The 22,012-nt window shown below is 61.4% G+C and overlaps 2 protein-coding genes across 3 annotated transcripts in view; one reads left to right on the top strand and one right to left on the bottom strand.

Moving 5' to 3' along the window:
* The window catches only part of UBE2L3 (ubiquitin conjugating enzyme E2 L3), a 33,919-nt gene extending 26,237 nt beyond the window's left edge, over window positions 1–7,682 (bottom strand). The window contains exon 1 of one of the 2 annotated variants that reach the window (XM_057745880.1): window positions 7,590–7,682. In XM_057745880.1, the coding sequence (XP_057601863.1) occupies window positions 7,590–7,616 (27 nt within the window). In that variant the 5' untranslated portion in view covers window positions 7,617–7,682. The remainder of the gene's footprint in view (window positions 1–7,589) is intronic. The other variant, XM_057745881.1, reaches the window with a different exon arrangement.
* Window positions 7,683–16,937: 9,255 nt separating this feature from the next.
* LOC130858832 (RIMS-binding protein 3A-like) lies at window positions 16,938–22,012 on the top strand. The gene is given in 2 exon segments (XM_057745878.1): window positions 16,938–21,906; window positions 21,909–22,012. Coding segments are annotated over 2 exon segments (5,073 nt in total).

The following is a 22,012-nucleotide window of genomic DNA, read 5'->3' as shown; positions in this document are numbered from 1 at the left end:
ACACTCTGCTCTGCGTGACAGGGCGTAGACACGACGCAGCACTGGTGCTGACAGCCCATGACCAGAGCGCACGGGCCTTAAATGAGAAAGGAAGACGTTCACAGTTGTTAGCGCGCAGCTTTCAAAAACGACCTGACCCAACTAAAAAGACAAAGACAAAGAAACATAAGATGGGGGTCTGCCCACGGTGCTTCTCACTCCCCTGCACAGGGCATCATCGCCTTCCGAATCCCAACAAAGAGCAGAAAAGGAGGGATGCCAGGGAGGACGCAGGCCTCCGTGCAGGAGGCGCACGCCCGACACTGCCACTCGAGGAGCGGGAGCCAGAGCCTCACGACACCCTTGGGGAGGGCCAGGCGGGCCCGTCCGCTTTATCCGGCAGGAGGGAAGGCTGGAGAGAGGCTGAGAGCGGCTGAGAGCGGCTGAGAGCGGCCCAGTCACAGACAGACCTCGGACAGGGCAGGGCCAGGGCGAGAGCCCGAGCCGGAGGAGCTGCTGTTCCGTGGACGTCCAGCCACAGGGCTGCGGCCGCGGCGGCGGGGGCTCCCATCCCCTGCTCGGGATCCTAGGGGGCTGGCAGCCCGGGAACAGCATTTCCAGACTCAGGGCGACACAAGCATGAACACACAGCACCTGAGCCTGAGCGCTCCCTTCACGGCGAGTCGCCGGGCGAGTGCTTCTGCTGTGCCAGGAACATCGCCGGGCTCCTCCTGTCCAGGCAAAACGAAAGGCGGTGGATGAGCCCTGCTCTGGAGGGGAAGTACAGCACCTTGTCAGACACCAGCCACACCACTAGTGGGACATTAACAATTTGCAAGGCGCTTTCCAAGCCTGCACAAAGCAACTGGTGGCAATGCCACTCAGGTCCCCCCAGCGAGCCAGTGGCAGGCCGGCTACGTCACACTCAGTTACTGCCCCGAGGGCCACACTCAGCAAGGGTCCTGACTCCGTGCGGAAGCTGCACTGTCCCTTTGGAGAACTCAGGACAGCGAGGCTCAGGGCGAGGACACGGTCGAGCCCACGGTGGAGATCAAGATCTGAAGCAGGTCCCCAAGAACGCGAGCACGGCGCGATGCTCTGAGCAGCGGGCCACCCACGCACGGTCACGCCACCAGGACATGGCTGCAGGAGACACTCAGTGCTGCCCGCACACTCCGGCCCTGCTCCACACAGTGGCCTCGCTCCAGGATGTGCGTGCACCTCCACCTGAACGGGGGTGGCCCTGGCACTCTCACCTGCATCCACGCTCTGGAGCTCAGCGCCCCGGGACTGGGCGGGGGGGGGGGGGGGGGGGCCCGGGGCGGGGGCAGTTGTGTGAACCACGCAGCAGATCCGTCTGTGAGGTGGCTTCCCTGTGCTGACCTTCCCAACACCTGGCATGGGGAAGGGGGGACATTTACAAACCACCTCGGGAAGGGCTCAGGGGCCACCCAACTTTGGAGCTACAGCCACTGCCCAGCTGGCTCAGACACGGAGCAGTAGTGGCAGAAGCACTGGACCTGATACCAGTCCGTGCTTTGGCTGCACAGGTGCCTGCCAAACCCGGGGCTGTCTGGCACGTTTCACCCCCTACCAAGCTTGCTAGTAAGCAGAAATGACACCTGGCAAGATAACGGAGTACGGAAAACTGCAGCCAACACAGGCCCGCGACTGTTCAAAAGAGCACAGACCCCACCACCACCTAAGCTCTACTCCCTGTCCCGTCCCTTCTTTAAAAGCCCAAGGCAGCCTTGTGAAAAGCAGGAGAGAAACCCTGAGAGCAGGGAGCACCTGGCTGGCCCTGCCTGTGGGTGGTGACTGGGCCTCGGCCTCCCGCCTGTCACCTGTCCCCCGTCGGGGCCCCGCAGCTCTGGATGCTAGACACTGAAGCCAGGGCCCGGGGGAGCTGGAGGAGGAGACCAAGGGCGCAGCCTCTCTGGCTCAGCGGCCTCACAGGCCCACGCACTCAGCGCAGGAAGAGAAAACACACGGGTGAGATTCTCAGAGTCCGATTTTGAACTCAAGAGGGGTGTAATTTTGCTGGAAAAAGTAAACACCTTTAAATAAAGACACATTCTCACAGCTGTCTCAGAAAACCGCTCACTAACCCTAAGGAACAGGTGACTTCAAGAGGCAAGAGGGTGTGCGGGGAGGGGGCGTCCTGTCCTCCCTGCCCCAACCCATGACCCCCAGGGGCAGCACCATTTCCTCCAAACCCTCCCTCCCGCCAAGCTGCTCTCCTGGCTCCCGTGCTGACACCCACTCAGCACACACCAAGCACTCCTCTGAGTGCTCGATATGTAGTAACTCAGTCTTCACACAGATGACATCACTAATGCACAGAGAGGTTAAGCAACTCGCCGGGGTTCACTCAGCTCCAGAACCTGAGCTCTTAACTGCCTGCAGGATTCTCCTCTCAATAGCTCTGCCCTGAACGAAAGAACTTTCCCTCCCCCTTTTAAGTGGGCAAGGGTTAGGCTCATCCAGGCCCTCGAGAACAGACAGGACGAGGCTGGACAGGACACAGCACAGGCAAAGCCCTCACCAGCGAGCGGCCACCTCTGGACGCCACACCTGGGGCTCCATCGGATCCTCAAGTGAAAGGCACAGGGTGTCTCTGCCACCTGTCCTGAAACCCACCCGTGTGGAGCCGAGTGAGGGAGGGCGGGCAGGCTCATCCTGGAGCCTGTCCAGTGCTTCTGGAAAGCGCTACAGGGGTGGCCTCCCCACAATCCAAGAAGGGGACCAAGCAAGCTCAGAAGCACATGGCCAGGGGTTCCCACATACGTTCTGGAGGACGAAAGCGCCTCACCCTCATCGGCTGCCTGGCAGCTACCAGAGCCCAGCTCCAAACGAAGGCCCACACCAAGTTTAGCCTCCTCCTCCTGCCAGAGGGGATCCCCTCTCTGCTCCCCACTCCTCAGCTGGCAGGCATCCAGCACACATGGGCAGCCCGGGATCTCTGTCCTAGGCTGGGCCGTTCTCCTTCCTCCAGTCCAGAGGAGGACCCCCCCAGCTGAGTCTTCGAGGACAAGGAGTGGTCCCGGTGAAGAGCGACGAGCCAGGGTGGCCCCGGAAGCCCAACCCTGGACAGCGCACACTGAGGGAGACAAGTCCCGCGCTGCTGAACCGGGCTCCTGCGCCTGGGTGGGAGCACTCCTCCCCGATGCGCTGCTGCGCGGGGATGGCAGGCAGCGAGGAGCTGACGGGAGGAGCACAGAGAAGCCACCGAGCGGCCCCGGGCAGGGGTCACCACCAACGGGGCAGCCCACACAAGGGCATGGCGGCGCAGGGGCACAAAGACAGGCGGGGGAGGGGGGACGGAGGCCCAGTTCAGCAGACTCTGGCAAGGGGTCTGATGTGGGAGGAAGGGGCGAGGCAGGCTCCCCGGGTTCTTCCCTGGCGACGCAAGAGACAAGTGGCCCGTTAACTAAGGGAGCCAAGACACGTGGGGGCACAGGCGGGGCTCAGACTTGGAGGCCTGCAGGTCCACATGCCATTCAAAGGAAACTCTCAGCGGGGGGCCCATGATGCAGAGTTCTGGCCAGGAGGGGCGGCTTTGTGGTTCGCTAAGCTTTACTTCCCAATTTACTGGTTTGTTTTTTGTTTTTTAATTTATTTATTTAATTGGCTGTATTGGGTCTTTTTTGCTGTGCGCGGGCTTTCTTTAGTTGCAGTGAGTGGGGGCTACTCTTTGTTGTGGTGCGCGGGCTCCTCATTGCCGTGGCTTCTCTTGTTGCGGAGCATGGGCTCTAGGTGTGTGGGCTTCAGTCGTTGCAGCACATGGGCTCAATAGCTGTGGCTCACGGGCTCTAAAGCGCAGCCTCAATAGCTGTAGCACACAGGCTTAGCTGTTCTGCAGCACGTGAGATCTTCCTGAAGCAGGGATCGAACCCGTGTCCCCTGCATTGGAAGGTGGATTCTTAACCACTGCACCACCTAGGAAGCCCCCCAATTTACTGTTGCATCAAAGCAACAAGAAGTATCTCCTGAACATTTAGTGACACTTTCCAAGAGTAAGAATACTTTCAAGTGACCTGGTATAATAAAAAGCTAAATCAACAGCCTCTTAATTTAGAGTTGTAACAAGATGCGAAAAGGTCTAAGTACCCGGAGACAAGTGTTTCTGTTCTAGTGTACACCTCAAGAAAAGGCTCCAACATTGCAATAATGAGCATACTCTTTCCCGGGACCTGTCCCAATTATCTCTTAATAGAGAAACATTTACAAAGAATATCTTTAAGGGACACTAAGATAGTCCCAACTCACTGGGATGCATGAATTTAGGGTAAAAAATACAGTGCTCTCCTCGAGTCCCCGAAACCCAGCAGATTCAGAACACGGACACTGGCGTGACACCATCTGTGAAACTCCCTTCACGCACAGCACACCCACTGGACACACTCAATGCTCCCTGTGCTGTTACCCAGCCTCCGCGAGCACTACCCCTGCACTCAAGAGCAAACCAGGTCACTGCTTAGTACAATGAATTCCACGGAATGAACTGTTATTTAGCAGCTCCTCCTACTCATTCACATGTGATTATGGGCTGAAAGTACACCAATATGGAGTTCTGAGTGAACACTATTTAAATAGCATTAAAACGTTGCTACAAATCTCGATTCCTTATCTCAACAGCTACACCAAAATAACTAATAAAATGTCACCCCTCTTTTAAATCCACAAATTTCCCCTCTGATACAAGCCCTTCTGGGAAGATACCTAGCTGGAGGGCCCTTCCGGGAGATGTGTGCAGCTGAGAGGCTAAAAAGAAATGAAGGGACTGCAATCAATTTCCCTCAGCCACACCCACAAGTTTCACTTTTGTAGCTATTTCCCCCCTGACAGAGGCAATGGTTACAATCTGGTGGTTGCCATCAATGCTGAATTAGCTGCTTACAAATTGAAATGTATTTAATGCTTTATTAACATTGTAATTCCTAAAAAGTGTTCTGAAAAAGCCTAATCCTTTTGGCAATTGCTTTTTAAAGACTTTATCATACTCATTTTGCCTAAAATAACTTCTCAGCCTGATTTATGCAAATCACTCTACTTTTAATAATGTTTTTACACTATCTGCAGACAGTCCATCGTTACAAAGAAATCTTTGACTCCAATGTCTCAGAAAATGGTTTTTGAGGAAATCTGAAATTCTTTAAGACTTAATCCATTTGCTAATTCAACATGTTTACTTTCACCACTGAAAATCCTTTTTATTACCCACCCCATGTATTGATTAACCTGATTCAGTAAGTTTTTTTTTAAACTAACCAGGCCTAAACAACGACTCTCAGAGCCAACGATTTCCATCTTGTAACGAGCATCCCCTACTGAACTGAAAGAATCTCCATCCAAGAGTCAGGAACCAACATCCTCTTCTGTGCATGCTTGGGATAAGAAAGGAGGCCGGGTGACAAGGGGCTCGGAACTTGGGATTTGGAGCCACGGAGATACAGCATCTCATCTCTCCCCAGGACAGACGGCTAAGCCTCATGACCTTCTCACTGGTAAAATAGATGACAACACACTAACTTTAAGAGTTATTGAAAAGATAAGAAAAAACGTATGTAAATGATCTAGCACTTAACAAGTACTCAATTAATGTTACATGTTTTTTCCTAAGCTCTAATTTTTTTGAAACACATAACTGAAAAACCACAGTAACTCCCCTCTCAGACCCCTGGGAGCCTGGAAGCCCCAAACTGGGTCAACTGGCCTAGACTAAGGGATACCAGGATGAATTAGGTCAAGATATCTGCCCTTGAGGAACTCAGACCCCGGTAGCAAAGACAAGTCTAACACAAATCTAATTGTGACAAGTGCCATTGTCACACAAAGCAGGAAACAACTCATTCTGTTTGGGGGATGGAGGCGAGGCCTCAGAGTAGCTGGCCTTGGAGTGGAACCCAGGACTTACTTCCCTGGAAGGGATGAAAGGCGAGGAGGGGAAGACAGCCTTTCTCAGGGAGAGCAAACAGCGTGTGCAAAGGACACCTAAGGGCAGGGGACTTTGGGGTCAGACAGACTAGTCAGATCACAGCTCACTCTCTCCCTAGCTAGAAAACTGGGGCCGGCCAGTGATTCTCCCTGCATTCCACCTTCTCACCTACAAAATGGGAACAACAGGGTCTCCTTCACAGGGAGGCTCACGCACGATCAGGACCGTCATGACCGTGCAGGACAGAAACACACAAAGCCAAAGCAAAGGAAGCAGGCAGCTAGGGTGACGACCTGCGTGCGCGGTGGGCACCAGGAGCAGGAGGTGTGGCTGAACGGGTTACTTTCCAGCAGCCTAAGGGTCCTGCGTGCCAGGAAGTCAGGATTCACTTCCGGCACAATAACATCCCAGAGGTTAGGACAGGAAAGCTAAAGCACTAAATGTTTGTTTAGAAAAAGAACCGCAGTGGCCAAGAAGGGGAGTCAGAGGAGGAGAGGACTCAGAAAGGCACCTGAGAGGTGAGGGTATGGATTCAAGAACCCTCAGTACCATTAGAGAAGGCTGCGTGAACTCAAGAAACCAAAATCCGAAAAGCATCGAGGATGACTGCCTTTGGAGAGTAGAGCAGGGGAAGAAACGAGTAACAGTCCTCCCGTCCGGACGACGCTGTGGACGGTGGCGTCACTGACAGAGAAGTCTGAACTCTGCTGACTGTTCTTTTGTGCCCACTTCCAATCCAGTCTTTATGAAGTTCAATGTCGTCTCTAGCCCTTCGTGAACAAAAGAAAGGAAACGTTCCCAGAGAGGGAGGGCCCAGAGGCTGAGACTCCAAGTTCAACGTCTGGCCCTCCGGAGCACTGCTCTGCCCAGGAGGAACCCCGGCCCTTCACCTCCCCTCAGGAAGCCAGCTTCTGGGCCCTTTCGGCTTCCGGCCCGGTGCAGCCCGGCAGCACCCCCGGCAGCACCCCCGGCAGCGCGGCCGCCCCGCAAACCCGGGCGAGGTCGGCTCCGGGGGCCGCCGGCAACGCCGGGGAAAGGACTAGGCCCCGGGCGGCCTCTGCGCTTCCTCACCCGGGAGCCGGCGAGCACGGCGAGCACGACTTGCGCTGATGAACTCTGGCCGATTCTGACTCCCCCCCACCCCCGCCGCCCCCCAAAACGGCGCTTCGCTCCGGCAGCGCCCAGCGCGCGGAGGAGCAGGAGGCGCGCGCCGCGGCCCCCCGCCCCCCGCCGCCGGGCGACCCTGCAGCGGCGGCGGCCGCGCAGCCCGGGCGCCAGGCCGTCCCGCCCGCCCGCCGGCTCCCGGCCCGGCGCTCCGCGGCCCAGGGCGGGGCGGCTCCGGGCGCGGGCTCGGCGCTCCCGGGGGGCCTCCCGCCGCCCCCGCCGCAGCCCCGGCCCCGGAGCCGCCGCCGCGCGGAGGGAGCCCGCGGGCCGGGCCGGGCCGGGCGGGCGGGCGGCGAGGGGCCGGGGGGGCGGCGCGGCCTGGCGCTCCCGCCCGGGCTGCGGCCTAGCGGCCCCGTGAGCTCCCTCAGCGCGCGGCCCGGGGCGGCGGCGCCACGCGGGGCGGGGGGCGGCGGCGGCGCCCCGAGGGGCCCGGGCGGTCGCGGGCCCCGGCCACCGCCGCCCCCCGGCCGCCCGCCCGCCGCCGCCGGCGCCGGAGAACGGCCTTTACCTTCATCAGCCTCCTGCTGGCCGCCATCTTGGCTCTGGTGCTGCTGCCGGCCCAGAATGCATCGCGCGGCCGGCGCCGGAGCCCCCGCACTTCCTGGAGGGGGAGGGGCGGCGCGGGCGGCGAGGCGCCTACTGTGCGCGGGGCTGGCGGCCCGGCGGCCGGGGGGGCGCGGGGGCCCTGCCCTCGCGGGGCGCGCGCGGCGCCCGGGGCGGCGGCCGCTTGCAGACAGGGCCCGGCACACAGTAGGTGCGCAGTGAGCCCGGCCGCCGGAGGTGCGTGAGCGCCCGGGAGTATTTTAGGCGCTGCTGAGCGCCGAGGTGATGGGGCAGTGCCTGCGCGAACCTCCTTCGTGGGGAGGCGGGGGGGCGGTGGGCACCGGCGAGCCTCACTGAGGAAACAGTAATCACACACTTACACCACGAACAGCCCAATTCCGCGGGAAACAGAAGCGTCGTGGAGGCCAGGGCTGTGCCCGAGGTCCAGCAGCCTGCGAGGAGAGGAGCCCGAGTCTCTTCCAGGCGGGGCTGCTGACTGCACAGCCGCTGCTGGGACCCGAAAGGCGGGAAGGCGCAGCCCCGAGGACGCAAGGGCAAGCCCATGGTCAGATGCGTGGGTGCAAGGAGAGGACTCTGGTTGGAGAATGGAGGAGGAGGTGGGCAGCGGGTAGGAAGGGGTGCAGGGCTGCGTGCGAGCCGGTTGTGGCCATCCAGGCAAAGAGGTGATGGTGGCTTGGACCTCGGCGGCAGCGCAGGCAGAGCGGAGGTGCAGCTTCAGGTCATTCAGGCCTGGTGAAGGAGGTTTTCTCCATTCTTCAAGCAGTCGGTTTCCCACGAGAAGACAGAGGAAAGGGGCACTGGAGATGGATATCTTGGAGCAGAGCCAGCCTCCCACCCAGCGTGCTGAGACCCCAGGCTTCACACCGGGAGGGACTGGGGGAGAAACTAGATGAGAAGCCTCATGCAACGAGGACCCTGTCTGCCCTTTCTCTTCTTCCAGGGGCTGGCCCGCCGTGGGAGCTCCGAAACATTTGGCAAATGTGGGACTTCCCTGGCGGTCCAGTGGTTAAGCCCCCAGGCTTCCACTGCCAGGGGCCTGGGTTCAATCCCTGGTCGGGGAACTAAGATCCCACATGCTGCGTGGTGCAGCCAGAAACAAAAAACAAAACAAACAACAACAACAAAAAACTTTTGGCATATGTATGAGGGACTCCATCAGTTACCTCCCTAGAGCCGCGGTGGAGCTGCGAGTCTGGTCTAGGAACTGACTGCGTGGTCCTCCTGTGCACGGGACCCAGTAATGAATGGGCCCAAGTGAATGAAAGACTACAGTTCTATTGGGAACTGCCAATGAGAGGAGAGGACCCTGCCCTGAAGAAATTCCAGGCCAGCTGAGGAAGCACAGTACACACCGTTCACCTCGCCACGCCAACCGGGGAATAGACGATGGGACTGGGAAGGGTGCCAAGACCTGCCCTTTGCGGTGGCGTCTCCTGTATCCCCACCCCCACGGCAAGATGGCTCCTTTGCAAGTGGGGGACTGAGGCCCCGGGCAGCAGAGGGCCATAGTTAGACAACCACACAGTCTAGTACGAAAGCCACCTGGACTTGGGGGCCCTTCTCCTGCTCTTAAACCTTCATCGCTCCCCATAGTAGGCCTGGCTTCTGGTCACACCAGCTCCCTCCACTCAGCCACCCTGTTCATCCAGACCTGACCTTTCTGTGCCACCTCCCTGAGCCTCCCATCAAGAGTGACCTCTTCTAGGAATTCCCTGGCGGTCCAGTGGTTAGGACTCTGCGCTTTCACTGCCAAGGACCTGGGTTCAATCCCTGGTCGGGGAACTAAGATCCCATAAGCCAGGGAAAAAAAAAAAAAAAGAGTGACCTCTTCCTCCTCTCCCTCCTCCTTCTGGGATCCAGGCCCTTTTGCTCAGACTCGCCACCTGCTGCTCCTTCTTCCATCAGCACAGGCCCTGGTCACCTCCAGGTTCAGGGAGGAAGATACCAGCCCCAGCCTTCAGGGGCTCATCACTGTGAGGCACACAGGCTCAGACGGCCCCTTCAGAGGACAGGGGAGGCACCCAGGACGGGAGGAGGTGTTGCAGGGAGAAGAGAGTGCCTCAGCCAAGGCAGGGGCTTGGCAATGGAACTCACACTCCATGGGGCTGATGGGGTGCTGGGCCCTGGGCTGGACGTGGACACCCGCCAGCGAGCTCATTGGCACCACAGAGCCGTGTGCTCAGATGTTCTGTCTCACAGGGAGGAAGCTGAGGCTCTGAGAGAAGCAGCTTGCCCTGCCTCTCCCAGCAGGGAAGGGGGCTCCAGGGGTAGACCCTAGTGTGGTCCCTGCAGTGAGGCTCTGCCTTGACCTCCTTCTGCTGGCCCAAAGCCTCTCATCCTGCATTTCTCTCTGCCCACAGCCAGTGCCCTGGCCACTGGCTGCACTGCCCTCCCTACCCAAGATGCCTTTGTCCTTCCCTCCCCTAACACCACCTTGTCCCTCTGCAAGTGCCTTCGGGTCTCAGCACGCAACGCACCTCCCTGCTTGGGGAACTGGACAGCCTGCAGTGTGCTGGGTCCCGCCGGTGCAAACGCACAAGCCTTCCTCTGACGCCCCCAAACTCCCTCCAAGCTCAGAACTCTTGCAGCCCCGTTGACAGAGGAGGAAACAGCCTCAAAGGGTCAGTCAAGCTTCTCTCAGCACCCAGGCTATCAGAAGGTCCAGCCTGCTCCCGGACGGTGAGGGGTAAGGCAAGGTCTGGGAGACTCAGCCAACTCAAAGGGCTCCCTCTTGTCCTCCTTCCCTGCTCTCCCCCCACCCACTCTCCCTCCCTCCTTCCATCCTTCCTTCCTGTCTCCCTTTACAGACCTCATTGGAGGATCTCTGTGCTTCATGAATGAAGAAATTAACACGGTGCCTGCCCCTCACTCTCTGCCCGGACCACACTGGGTGCTCAGCCAACATTTGATGAAGGAAAGACTGTCCTCGGACCAAGAGCAATGGCCAAGTGACTGGACGAAAGGTCTTGCCGCCGGTGTCAGTGGGGGACGGACAAGGCCTCGGGCTTCAGGCTGCGGAAGAAGGAAGGTGGTTTGAATAGCCCAGAGTGAAGGGGAATGCAGATGCGGAAGACAGAGGACGGGTCTGTCCTGGCAATGGCAAGCAGCTGCAAGTCCGGATGCTGCCGGCAGCCCCACGGGGTCCTCGGGAGGCAGCAGCTGGGGGATTCCAATGGCCCCCGGGCGGCCGGAGCCCGCAGGCAGGCTCTGTCGGCACCAGTTCAGAGCCCAGGCTGGGGTTGCACAGGCCCGGGCCGTTTCCTCCCCTGGAAAGGATAGCGCCAGCCTCCCCGGCTGTGGGGAGTCCTCAGGGACAAGGCCTGTCCTGTGCGGGGTGGGGGTGGGGGTGGAGGGTGGCGGTGGCTGGCCACTCGCAGGGGTACACGTGTGGGTCCCAGGGCCAGGGCTGCCGGGCCAGAGGCCAGCCCGGCAGGCTGGGGGGTGGGGGGGCGGCGCCCAGCCAGAGAGCTGGAAGCTGGCCCACGCTGCCCTGCCCACCTGCACGGCTGTGGACCAGCCAGAGCAGGCCGCAGGGCCCAGGAGTGGAGGCGGAGAACGCATCCATCCAGGAAGAGGTGGCGCCCGGGGCGCCAGGCCTCCCACGCGCTCCGGAGCAGGAAGCCCTGGGTGGGCTGCGGCTGAGGGACCCTCCCCCCTTGAGCCGCAGTGCCTCCTCGGGTACAGGAGGCCCACGACAGACCACGAGGGGCCAAGGGCCCTGCGGGTCTCTCTGCCTGTTATCCAGTCTCGGCGCTGGGCGGCCCTCACTCTCCTGCCTCGGCCCGGGGGGGGGGTCCTTCTCCCCGTGAGCACCCCCCGCCCCCAGCACTGGCCCACACTCCAAGTGCGTTCACTGTGTTCCTCTGCCACGTTTGTGTTTAATGCCTGTGTCTGCCCTCGGGCGGTAAACTCCGCGAGGACAGAGGCCACGTCTGGGCGGCCTGCCTCCCTCTCCTTCAGTCGCGTGTTCACTGAGCTCGGACCGTGTACCAGGCGCTGTTTCAGATGCTGAAGAGACCTGAGAGTACAGACAGAAAACACCCTGCTGACCCACAAATAAGAGAAGTGTGCTGGAAGGCTGGGGCTGCTGTGGCCACAGAGGGGACTTTCAGGATGGAGCCCAGGGCCACACGCTCCTCGAAGTGCAGGGCGTGAGTGGCAGAGGAGGGGTGAGAAGCAGCATCCCAGGACCCCAGACCCACGACCACAGGGCCCAGAGGTCACAGACGGGAGCACAGCGTTGGGGGTGTGGGGTGGAGCCAGGCATGGGGGGGCGCGTGTCCCCTCTCAGGACCGGTAGCACCACAGGGTGTCAGAGCAGTGGTGTCCGTGCCCGTGATAGACAGGAGGGTGTCTAGCCCAGAGGTTCTCAAGCTTGTTGCCAGCAGCACACCTTTTTTTTTTTTTTTGGCCACGCCATGCAGCTTGTGTGATTTTAGTTCCCTGACCAGGGATGGAACCCATGCCCCCTGCACTGGAAGCATCGCTGAGGTCTAACCACTGGACCGCCAGGAAAGTCCCAGCACACCTCTTCAAAACACCATTGGGGGGCTTCCCTGGTGGCGCAGTGGTTGAGCATTCACCTGCCAATGCAGGGGACACAGGTTCAAGCCCTGGTCTGGGAAGATACCACATGCCGCTGAGCAACTAAGCCCGTACGCCGCAACTACTGAGCCCACGTGCCACGTAGAGCCCATGCACCTAGAGCCCGTGCTCTAGAAGAGAAGCCACCGCAATGAGAGCCCACACACCATGACAAAGAGTGGCTCCCACTCTCCACAACTAGAGGAAACCTGCACACAGCAACGACGATCCAATGCAGCCAAAAAATAAATAAGTAAATAAATATAAATAAATTAATAAAAACAAACAGACAAAAGCCACCATGAGGGACTTCCCTGGTGGTCCAGCAGTTAGGGACTTCCCTGGTGGTCCAGCAGTTAAGACTTCACCTTCCAATGCAAGGGGTGTGGGTTCAATCCCTGGTCAGGGAGCTAAGATCCCACATGCCTTGGGGCCAAGAAACCAAAACATAAAACGGAAGCAATATTGTAACAAATTCAATAGAGATTTTAAAAAATGGTCCACATCAAAAGAAAAAAAAAAAACACCTCCAAAAAAACCTACTGTTAAACCAAAATCCTCCTTAGAATCTGACAAATGACACAAATGAGAGGCTGTGTCCTGTAAGGGCAGTGTCTCCCCTTCAGCTCTGGCATGTCCTTCCCACCCCTACAGTATTTTCCAGGAACCCCGGGACCCGCAGGAACCCAGTTGGAAGATTATCCATATAACACAGGCTTTTCACATGTTAGGCAAGAAAGCTGAGCCCCAGAGAAAGCAGTCAGGCTCCCGAGTTCAGAGTCCGTGGGGCGGCAGGCAGGTCACTGGACAATCACTGCGCGACGTGACGAGTGTGGGATGGCAGGAGCAGGGCCCCAGGGCAGCCCGGCTTTGCTCACCCACTCGACTGCACTCTGGAATCCCTGACGGGCCCGGGTGGTACCAGTGCAGGCAGCCGCTGGATGGCGCTGTCGGGCTCCTGGGGACTCAGGCGGGGGTTCTCCTCCTTGGAGGCAGCCTGCCCTCCTGTCCTGACTGTCGTCGGCCCTGCTCGGGGCTGTGGCCGGATGTCCAGGCTGTGGATCCCTGCCCAGCACCCTGAGGCAACCATCCAGCTTTGCCACAGCTGCCACCCACTCCCGTGGAGCCTCAGGACCTCAGCCTCTGTCAAACAGAGCTGTGCCAAGGGTCCCCGTGGTTCCACGACCACCTGGACCGTCCTGTATCTCTCCTACCCCTCCCCCATCCACCTCTCCTCTCACAGAGAACACCTGGAGCCAAAATTCCCTGTGCTCTTAGCACTCACCACTGCCCGATGGCATCTTCCGTGGCACATCAGGGCTCAAGGGAACCCCGTTTGAAAAACTTGAGGATTGGGAGTTCCCTGGTGGCCTTGTGGTTAGGATTCCATGCTTTCACTGCCGAGCGCCTGGGTTCAATCCCTGGTCAGGGAACTGAGATCCCACAATCTCACAGTGCAGCCCCCCTCCAAAAGAAAAGAAAACAAAAATCCAAACAAAAACAAAAAACAGAGAAAAGGAAAAAAAGAAAAAGGAAAACATGAGTATAGCAAGAAGGATGGAGCCCACAGGGCCATGTGCTGAATAAACACAGCAAGTGCTTCTCTGAGCCTCAGTTTTCCCACGTGCGAGATGGGGTCAGGGTTGTCTGCCCGCCTACCTGGGAAAGGACGGTGTAAGTGAGAGGGCCGTCTGTCTGTCCTGCACCAGGAGCAACCCAGGAAGATCGGTCAGAGAAGAGAAGCTGTGAGGGGGAGGGGAATTCACTCTGAGGATCCTGGGGGTGGCTTGTGGCTGAACAGACACCATCAGAGCAGTAGAGCCACCGTCAGAGCAGCCTTCGGGCCAGGCTGGCACCATACCCTGAGAAGCAGAGGGGCCGCTAATGGGACCACAGCATTAAAGACTGGATGCAAGTGGCCGGGTACCAGATGTCCAGCCGCATCTCCCAGGAGCCACGTGGCACCAGGGCAGGAAGGGCAGGGAAGAGCAAGGTTTCAGTAGGGCTCCTGAGCTCCCAACCACACGGGGGGCCACGCCAAGAGACGCCGTGTGTGCGTGTGTGTGTGCACGTGTGTGTGTGTGTCCCACAGCTTCCAATCCCACCAACACCTCTGCTGAGACCTGAGCCTCACTCCCGGTCCAGCCTGATACCTCTGCCCGAGGCCCCAGTGAGCAGCCCAGAGCCTGGGGTCCACACCCTTGCTGCAGCTCGCCCCTGAATGGGGGAGGCGGACAGGCCCGGTGGCCAGGTGAGGATGTGCCCTTTGTGCCCTGCCTGTCTGGCCGGGAGTCCCTCTCCCTCCCTTCTAGGGAGGGACTTTCACTTACCCCTCCTCTGAGCCCGCTCTGGGCAAGGACCCACATGTGTATCAGACACATTCCCTGCTCCAAAAAGAGAAGCACCAGGTGATGTGATCAGAACTGCAGAGACCTGGGTCCCCCAAGCCCGGCCTGGAGAGTCAGGGAAGGCTTCCTGGAGGAGGAATTATTAAGCAGAAGCCAAAGGATAACACAAGGTTCGTAGTAAGTGAGCAGACGAAACCAGGAGTTGTGTGGGACCCACTAACCAGCCTCTCACCTGGAGCAGAACCCTTAATCCACTGGGGCTTGACACTTCTCCCCTGTCAAATGGGTGGTTTAAATAACGTGTGGCAGGGACTTCCCTGGCGGGCCAGTGGTTAGGACTCCATGCTCTCACTGCTGAGGGCCTGCGTTCAATCCCTCATCAGGAAATAAGATCCCACAAGCCACACGGCGCAGCCAGACAAACAAAAAATAATGTCTGGTGAGCATGAATGAGCATGGAGCACGGCACCTGTTATTTTTGTGTCGGGCTAGGTTGGCATCACAGCAGGAAGAACAACTCACGCAAAGGCCCAGAGGTCTCTGAGTCAGGGGAATTCTTCAGACTCCTGGAAGAAGCTTGTGAAGGTCCAGGCCAAGCCCTGGGTGGGGAGACAGGAACGTACACAGACCTTGGTGCAGCTCCTACTATACACCCAGCCCTCGGCCAACAGAGTCCTGGTGTGCCTGCAATCCCGGGAGGCACCCATTGTGTAGAGGCTGGGGGAGGTGAAGTCACCAGCAATGGTCCCTCAGCCAAAAAGTGGCAGACCCTGTATGGACGTCCAGGTCTCTGAGGCTTCCCACCTGCCATGAGGCATCTGGAGGGAGTCCCAGGGAGCTCAGGGAGTACCTGAGCTGCCTCCACCATGGGGGCCCTGCCCAGCCTCAGCCAAATCCCTGCCTTGTAGACCTCAGTTTCCCTGGCTGTGAAAGAGGGACTAGGATTAAAATCAGTGAGCTGCCAGGGAGCCTTGCTCTGCATAATGTGTACTCTCCCCTCCTTGAAACCTTACAGAGGAAATGAATGCTCAGAGGCAGCAGGGAACTCTGGGAGGTCACACAGCAAGGGAGGAAACTGCATTATTAGCCCATTTTACAGATGAGAACATGGGAGTGGCTCAAAAAGCTGAAGGACTATTTGACTCCAAGTGACCACCAACCCTAACCATCTGACATGCTGCCCCTTGGAGAGCCATGGAAAGTTCTGTGTCCAGGGAGATGGTGTGGGAACCCAGCAGGGCTGATGAGGGCCTTTGGCTTTACTTTTGGGAAAGCAGGCAGCCCGCTGGCACTCCTGGACCACACCAAAGGGCAGGCTGGGCCCTCAAGGTGGCCCCATCCTTCACCTCCCTTCTTGCCTCTCCAACTGGCCGCCCCCACCGCTGGTTCCACTTGAACACTCACTCTCCTTCTGCAGATGTGAAATGTGAGGCTCCCGGCTGAGAGAAAGACTGGGGAGGGGTCCTTCTAGCTGTGACCCTGAGGTTGGCCAGAGGGCATCAGAGTGCCAATGGAATCTGGAGGCAGAATTTTGCAGGCTTGAATCCTGATGTTGCTAGTTTGGGGCCATGTGAGGGAGGCCCTCATCTCTCCGAGCATCCTTTCGGAGTGATTGTGAAAACGAACCAGGAAATCACATTTCAGGGCTATGGTCCTCAAAGGAGCCCTTTTCCCCTATCTCGGCTGACACCATGCCCAGGCCATGGGCTCAAGGCTTCTCTGTAAAATGGGCACGGGAGGTTTAAACAGGTAATGCATGCAAGTCCTCAGAAGGGCTCCTTGGAAGGGGAGGCAGAGTGGGGGTGCAGGAGTCAGACACACCCTCCCCTAGGTGAGCCCAGGGCACCCCCCAGAGTTTGGGCATATCCTCTTGTGATTCCAGTCACCACACCGCCTGAATCCACGGCAGGGCCAGGCAGGGTCTGCCCGCACCCCATTTGTCATCTTGACCCACACACTGAGCCCCCTTCTCCAGGCCCAGAAAAGCAGCTCAGGCTCCCCACTGGTTCCTTGGCCCAGAGTGCGGAAGAGGGCTGGAGTGGGTTGTGAGGGACACGGTAACAGGATCAGGGAGAGGCCTGGGGCCAGAGAGATCCGTGGGCATCTCAGGAAGGACATAGGCTGTGTCCAGCCCAGGTGCCGAGAGCCCGGCGCCGAATAGGCAGCGAGAGAGGAGCGCGCGCTAGTGCTTCCACCGCAGGGGGTGGGGGAACGCGCCCAGAGGCGGAAGGGTCGCGCGGAGACCCTCAGGGGAGCCGGAAGGGGCGCGAGGGGCAGTTGGCAGTGGCCGGGGCGGCGGCCGTTGGCGAGGGGCGGCCAGGGCCAGGCGAGGTCAGGCGTCCGGCCCGGCCGCGACCACCATGACCAAGGACTCGCCCAGCCCTTCGGGCGGCGGCCGCGTGACATCCAAGAAGCCGGCTACCCCGGGCGCGGCGGCGGCGGCGGCGCTGGAGGAGCAGAGGCGGGAGCTGGAGAAACTGCGGGCAGAGCTGGAGGCGGAGAGGGCGCGCGGGCGGGAGGAGCGGCGGCGCTTCGCGGCCCGTGCGCGGCAGCTGCGGGAGGAGGCCGAGCGGGAGCGGCAGCAGCTGGTTGACCACCTGCGCTCCAAGTGGGAGGCGCAGCGCAGCCGCGAGCTGCGGCAGCTGCAGGAGGAGGTGCTGCGGGAGCGCGAGGCCGAGATCCGGCAGCTGCTGCGCTGGAAGGAGGCCGAGATGCGGCAGCTGCAGCAGCTGCTGCACCGCGAGCGCGACGCCGTGGTGCGCCAGGCCCGGGAGCTGCAGCGCCAGCTGGCCGAGGAGCTGGTGAACCGCGGCTACTGCGGCCGCTCAGGGGCGCGCGAGGACGGCGCCGCGCAGTGCCACTGTCGCCTGCAGGAAGTGCTGGCGCAGCTCCGCTGGGAGACGCACGGCGAGCAGGCCTCGCGCATCCGCCACCTGCACGAGGCGCGCGACGTGGAGCGCCAGCTCTTCCTCAAGTACATCCTGGAGCACTTCCGCTGGCAGCCCGCTTTGTCAGGCGCCCTCGACCCGCAGGCCGCGCATCCTTCGGAAGAGCCGCCCCCCGAGACCTCTGCCAAGTCCGCCCGTCGACTCGAACCCCTCGACAGCCCGAACGCGGGCGCCCGCGCGCGCTCCCGCTCCCTCGACCGGGTGCCCGTCGCGTGCTCCAACTCCCCGAACAGCCTGCTCCCCACGCGCGCCAGCTCCCTCCATTCCTTGGCACCAGCGCGTTCCCGATCGCTCGACAGCACCCCGAGTCGCCCCAAGGCCCCCGAATCCTCCTCGACGGACGCCTCCATCCCGGGATTCCCGGGATCCGCGAGCCCCCCGCCGCCGCCGCCGCCGCCGCCGCCATCGGAGCGCAGGAAGACTAGCGACCTGCGAGCAGGGGAAGAGTCCAGTAGCCAGCCTTGCGAAGCCCTGACCCCCCTGCAGCCGGTCCCGGGCTACCGCGAGCTGCTGAAGCAGAACTCGGAGCTGTCCGAGGCGCTGCAGGTGCCTGCGCGCCGCTGCTCCGGCCTGCGCAAAGAGAACCTGCGGCTGCGGCGCGCAGGCTTCGCCGACGAGGCGAACGAGAAGGTGAAGCGGCTCAAGGGGAAGCACGCGGAGCTGACCGGCCTCGCGCAGCGCCTGGAGGACCGGGCTCGCGAGCTGCAGGAGACCAGCCTGCGGGCTGTGAGCGCGCCGGTGCCCGGCGAGAGCCGCGCGGGCCTGGAGCTGTGCCAGGCCTTCGCCCGCCAGCGCATGCGGGACTTGTCCGAGCAGGCGAGCGCGCTGCTAGCCAAAGACAAGCAGATCGAAGCGCTGCGGCAGGAGTGCCACCTGCTGCAGACGCGCGTCGCCTCGGGCCTTGGCAGCGCCCCGCTCCCTGGGGGGGGCGCCGCCTGCGCCCAGTGGCTCACCGTCAGCGACCTGGACCGGATGCAGCGCGAGTCCCAGCGCGAGGTGCTGCGCCTGCAGAGGCAACTGACGCTGCAGCAGGCCACCGGCGGCGCCCGCGCGGAGGCGGGCGGCCAGAGCGCGCCCTGCGGGGAGGCGCGGCGCCAGGTGCGGGCGCTGGAGCGCGAGCTGAGCGCGCGGCGGCGAGAGGGCGAGGAGCTGGGCGCGCAGGCGGCGGCGGCGCGGCGGCGCGGCGAGCAGGCCGAGGCGCAGCTGCAGGCGGCGCTCCGCGGGGGCGCCTGGCTGGCCGAGGAGAACGCGCGGCTTCAGGCCCAGGCCGACTGGACGCGGGACGTGGCGGCCGAGAACGACAACGTGCGCGGGCAGCTGGGCCGCGCGTGCCAAGAGCGCGACGCCGCCGGCTTGCTGGCGGGGCAGCTGCTGCAGCAGGCGGCGCGAGGGCAGGACAGGCAGCAACAGCTGCGGCACGACCTGCAGAAGGCCCTGTGTGAGCTCCAGGCGGCCCGGGAGGAGATGCGGGCCCTGCAGTGTCAGCCTGGCCACCCTCCCCAGGAACCCTGGGAGGCCCCGCCAGCCGGGGAGTCCCAAGTGAGAGGTAGTGGAAAAACCAAGTTGCAGCCAGGGCCCGAGGACCAAGCATCGTCTCAGCCCAGAAGAGACAAACAGGAGAGGAAGGAAGGCTCCCTGCTGGAGAATCCAGCTGCCCTCGGGGAGCCAGCCAGCGCCCCCCAAGTGCCAGACAGTGTCTCAAGCAGCCGACCTCTGGACTCCAGGCCCCAGGCCAAGGAAACCAGCTCCCAGTCGAACTCCTCCTCTGAGGAGGAGTCCATGTGGGCAACCGTGCCCACCTGCCCTGTTCAGGACGTGGACACAGCCAGCAAGGTGGAGGATCTGGAGCCCGATAGCGTGTCCTCGACCCTGGAAGTGGGGGCCTCAGAGGCCCCTGCCACCCCCAAGCTCAAAATCTTCCTGGCTCGATATAGCTACAACCCACTTGAGGGGCCCAACGAGCACGCAGAGAGGGAGCTGCCACTCACAGCTGGGGGTTACGTGTATGTCTTTGGGGACATGGATGAGGACGGCTTCTACGAAGGGGAGCTTGAGGATGGCCGGCAGGGGCTGGTGCCGTCCAACCTGGTGGAGCAGGTTCCGGATAGCGACGTCCTGGGCTGCCTGCCCCACGCACCCCCTGACCTTGGCCCCATTCGACTCCCAGCTGGGCAGGGCAAAGCTTCCAAGGAGGACACTGGTCACTGCTTAGTACCTGGGGAAGCCCAGGGAGCAGTGGACAGGGGGCCACACCCAATGGTGAGGGCGGGCTCCAAGACAGGAGTGGTAACAGAGCTCTCAGACGCCAGGGCGGGCGCCGGCTGGCTGGGCTCTCAGCAGAGCATGGACGAGCGGGGCTTCTCCAGACCTCTTCTGGGAACCAGCGGGGTCCTTTGTGCAGCCCCCACACAACTTCGCCTGAAGAGCGTTGCGGCCACGTCGGCCGAGATCACCTGGGTTGGCAGCAGCCACCCCCACGTGGTGTACCTGGATGACCTGGAACATGCCCTGACCCCAGCAGGCGTGAGCTGCTACACCTTCTGCCACCTGCGTCCTGACACAAGGTACCAGGCACGGGTGGAGGTGCGCCTGCCCTGGGACTTGCTGCAGGTGCGCTGGGAAACGATGTCCTCCACCATCACCTTCGACACGCCCTTGGCGGGACCACCCGATCCTCCGCTGGACGTGCTGGTGGAGCCCCACACCTCCCCAGGCCTCCTGGCTGTCAGCTGGCTCCCTGTCACCATCGACTCAGCTGGGTCCTCCAACGGAGTCCAGGTCACTGGGTACGCTGTGTATGCCGATGGGCTCAAGGTGGCAGAGGTGGCGGATGCCACTGCCGGGAGCACCCTGTTGGAATTTTCCCAGCTCCCGCTGCCCCCGATGTGCCAGAAGATCTCGGTGAGGACCATGTCACTCTGCGGGGAGTCCCTGGATTCCGTGCCAGCTCAGATCCCTCATGACTGTGTCACCTGTCTCCAGCTGCCAGAGACGTCTCCCTTTAGCCACATCTGCAGGGACCCATCCACCAGCAGAGGGACCTTCCCCATCTGCCCTCAGAGCCTGGCGCTGGCTCCCCTGAGGGCCAAGGCCAGCCCCCATGCCCCTGGAAGCTGCGGGGAGCCCCAGGCCAAGTTTCTAGAAGCAGTCCCCGAAGAATCCCCAAGGAGGCGGTCCCCAGTGCCCAAACTCAGTTCAGATGGAGAACGTCCACATGCACGGTCAGGCAGCCAAGTCCAGGGGCCCGCAGAGGCCTGGGGGTTCTCCAGAAAGGACCAGCTCTTTCAGAAGTGTCCCCGGAGCCACGGGCCACCTCTGCGCCAGGGCCAGTCTGGAGGAGAAGAGAACCACTACCAGCACGTGGGCACCAGCCAAAGCCCTGCTGCAGGGGTCATCCGTCCGTCCCCTGAGCGTGGACCTGGGAAGGAGCTGTGGCAGGAGAAGGCTGCCCTTGACAAGGCCCTCAGACAAACGCAAGACGTCCCGTTGTTCACCCCTCCCCAGCTGAGCAGCCGCCAATGCTATGTATCTGACTTCTGTGACATTCTGCAGGAGAAGGTAGGGCGCTTGGGTCCGTGGGGCACAGAGGGGCGAGAGCAGAGGAAGAAGCCCAGGAGACGGGGCGGGCGAGGTCAGGCTCCGGGGGCCACGAGTGAGGGCCAGCTCCGAGAGCCTGGCTCGGCGCCACGGCCCGCTCCATCCAGCAAGGTCATCAGGAGGTCGGGGGGTGGCCCCCCACCGCTGGCAGTGAGGGTGGGCCCTCCGGCCAAGCTCTTGGCGGCCCTCTCTGACGACGACCCCCTGGGGATGTCTGCCACCCCCGAGGCTGCAGAGGAGGAGCTGGCCTTCCGGAAAGGGCAGTTGCTGAGTGTGTGGGGCTCCCAGGGCCCCCAAGGCTTCTATCGTGGCGACCACCATGGGCAAGTGGGCAGCATCCCTGGGCGCCTGGTGGCTGACGTGGACGCAGGCATGGAGTGGACTGGCGAGAGGTGGCATCTGCCAGGGCAAGGGCCCTTGCCCTCTGCGGCCCACCTCGATGACTTCGGGGGGCTCAGCGGCCCCCAGGGCTCCTTCCCTCTGCCCCAGGGGAGCCCCAGCAGGCCCTCACTGTGGACTCCACAGACCATGGTGGCGGCCCTGGACTATGACCCCAGGGACGGGCCGGCAGGGGCCCCGGCGAAGGGCAAGCTGTCACTGAGGGCGGGGGATGTGGTCACCGTCTATGGGCCTGTGGATGACAAGGGGTTCTACTACGGGGAGTCGGCGGGCCACAGAGGCCTGGTCCCCGCCCACCTGCTGGACCACGTGTCCCTCCAGGGAGCGTGAGCGCACCTCCCCGCCGGGGTGGTGGCCTCTGGCCGCCCGCACCCCACACGCGGACCACCACCAGACCCTCCTCGCTTCACGGGCAGCGCCTGCTGCACGCACCGCTGCTCGGAACCCTCGGCCGTCCCAGGCCTCCTGGCCGCGAGGGCAGTGGGGCCTAA

Source organism: Hippopotamus amphibius, chromosome 8 (genome assembly GCF_030028045.1).
Source record: "Hippopotamus amphibius kiboko isolate mHipAmp2 chromosome 8, mHipAmp2.hap2, whole genome shotgun sequence".
NCBI lineage: Eukaryota > Metazoa > Chordata > Mammalia > Artiodactyla > Hippopotamidae > Hippopotamus > Hippopotamus amphibius.
Note: the sequence above shows the minus strand (reverse complement) of the source record. Positions and strands in the feature narration are given on the sequence as shown.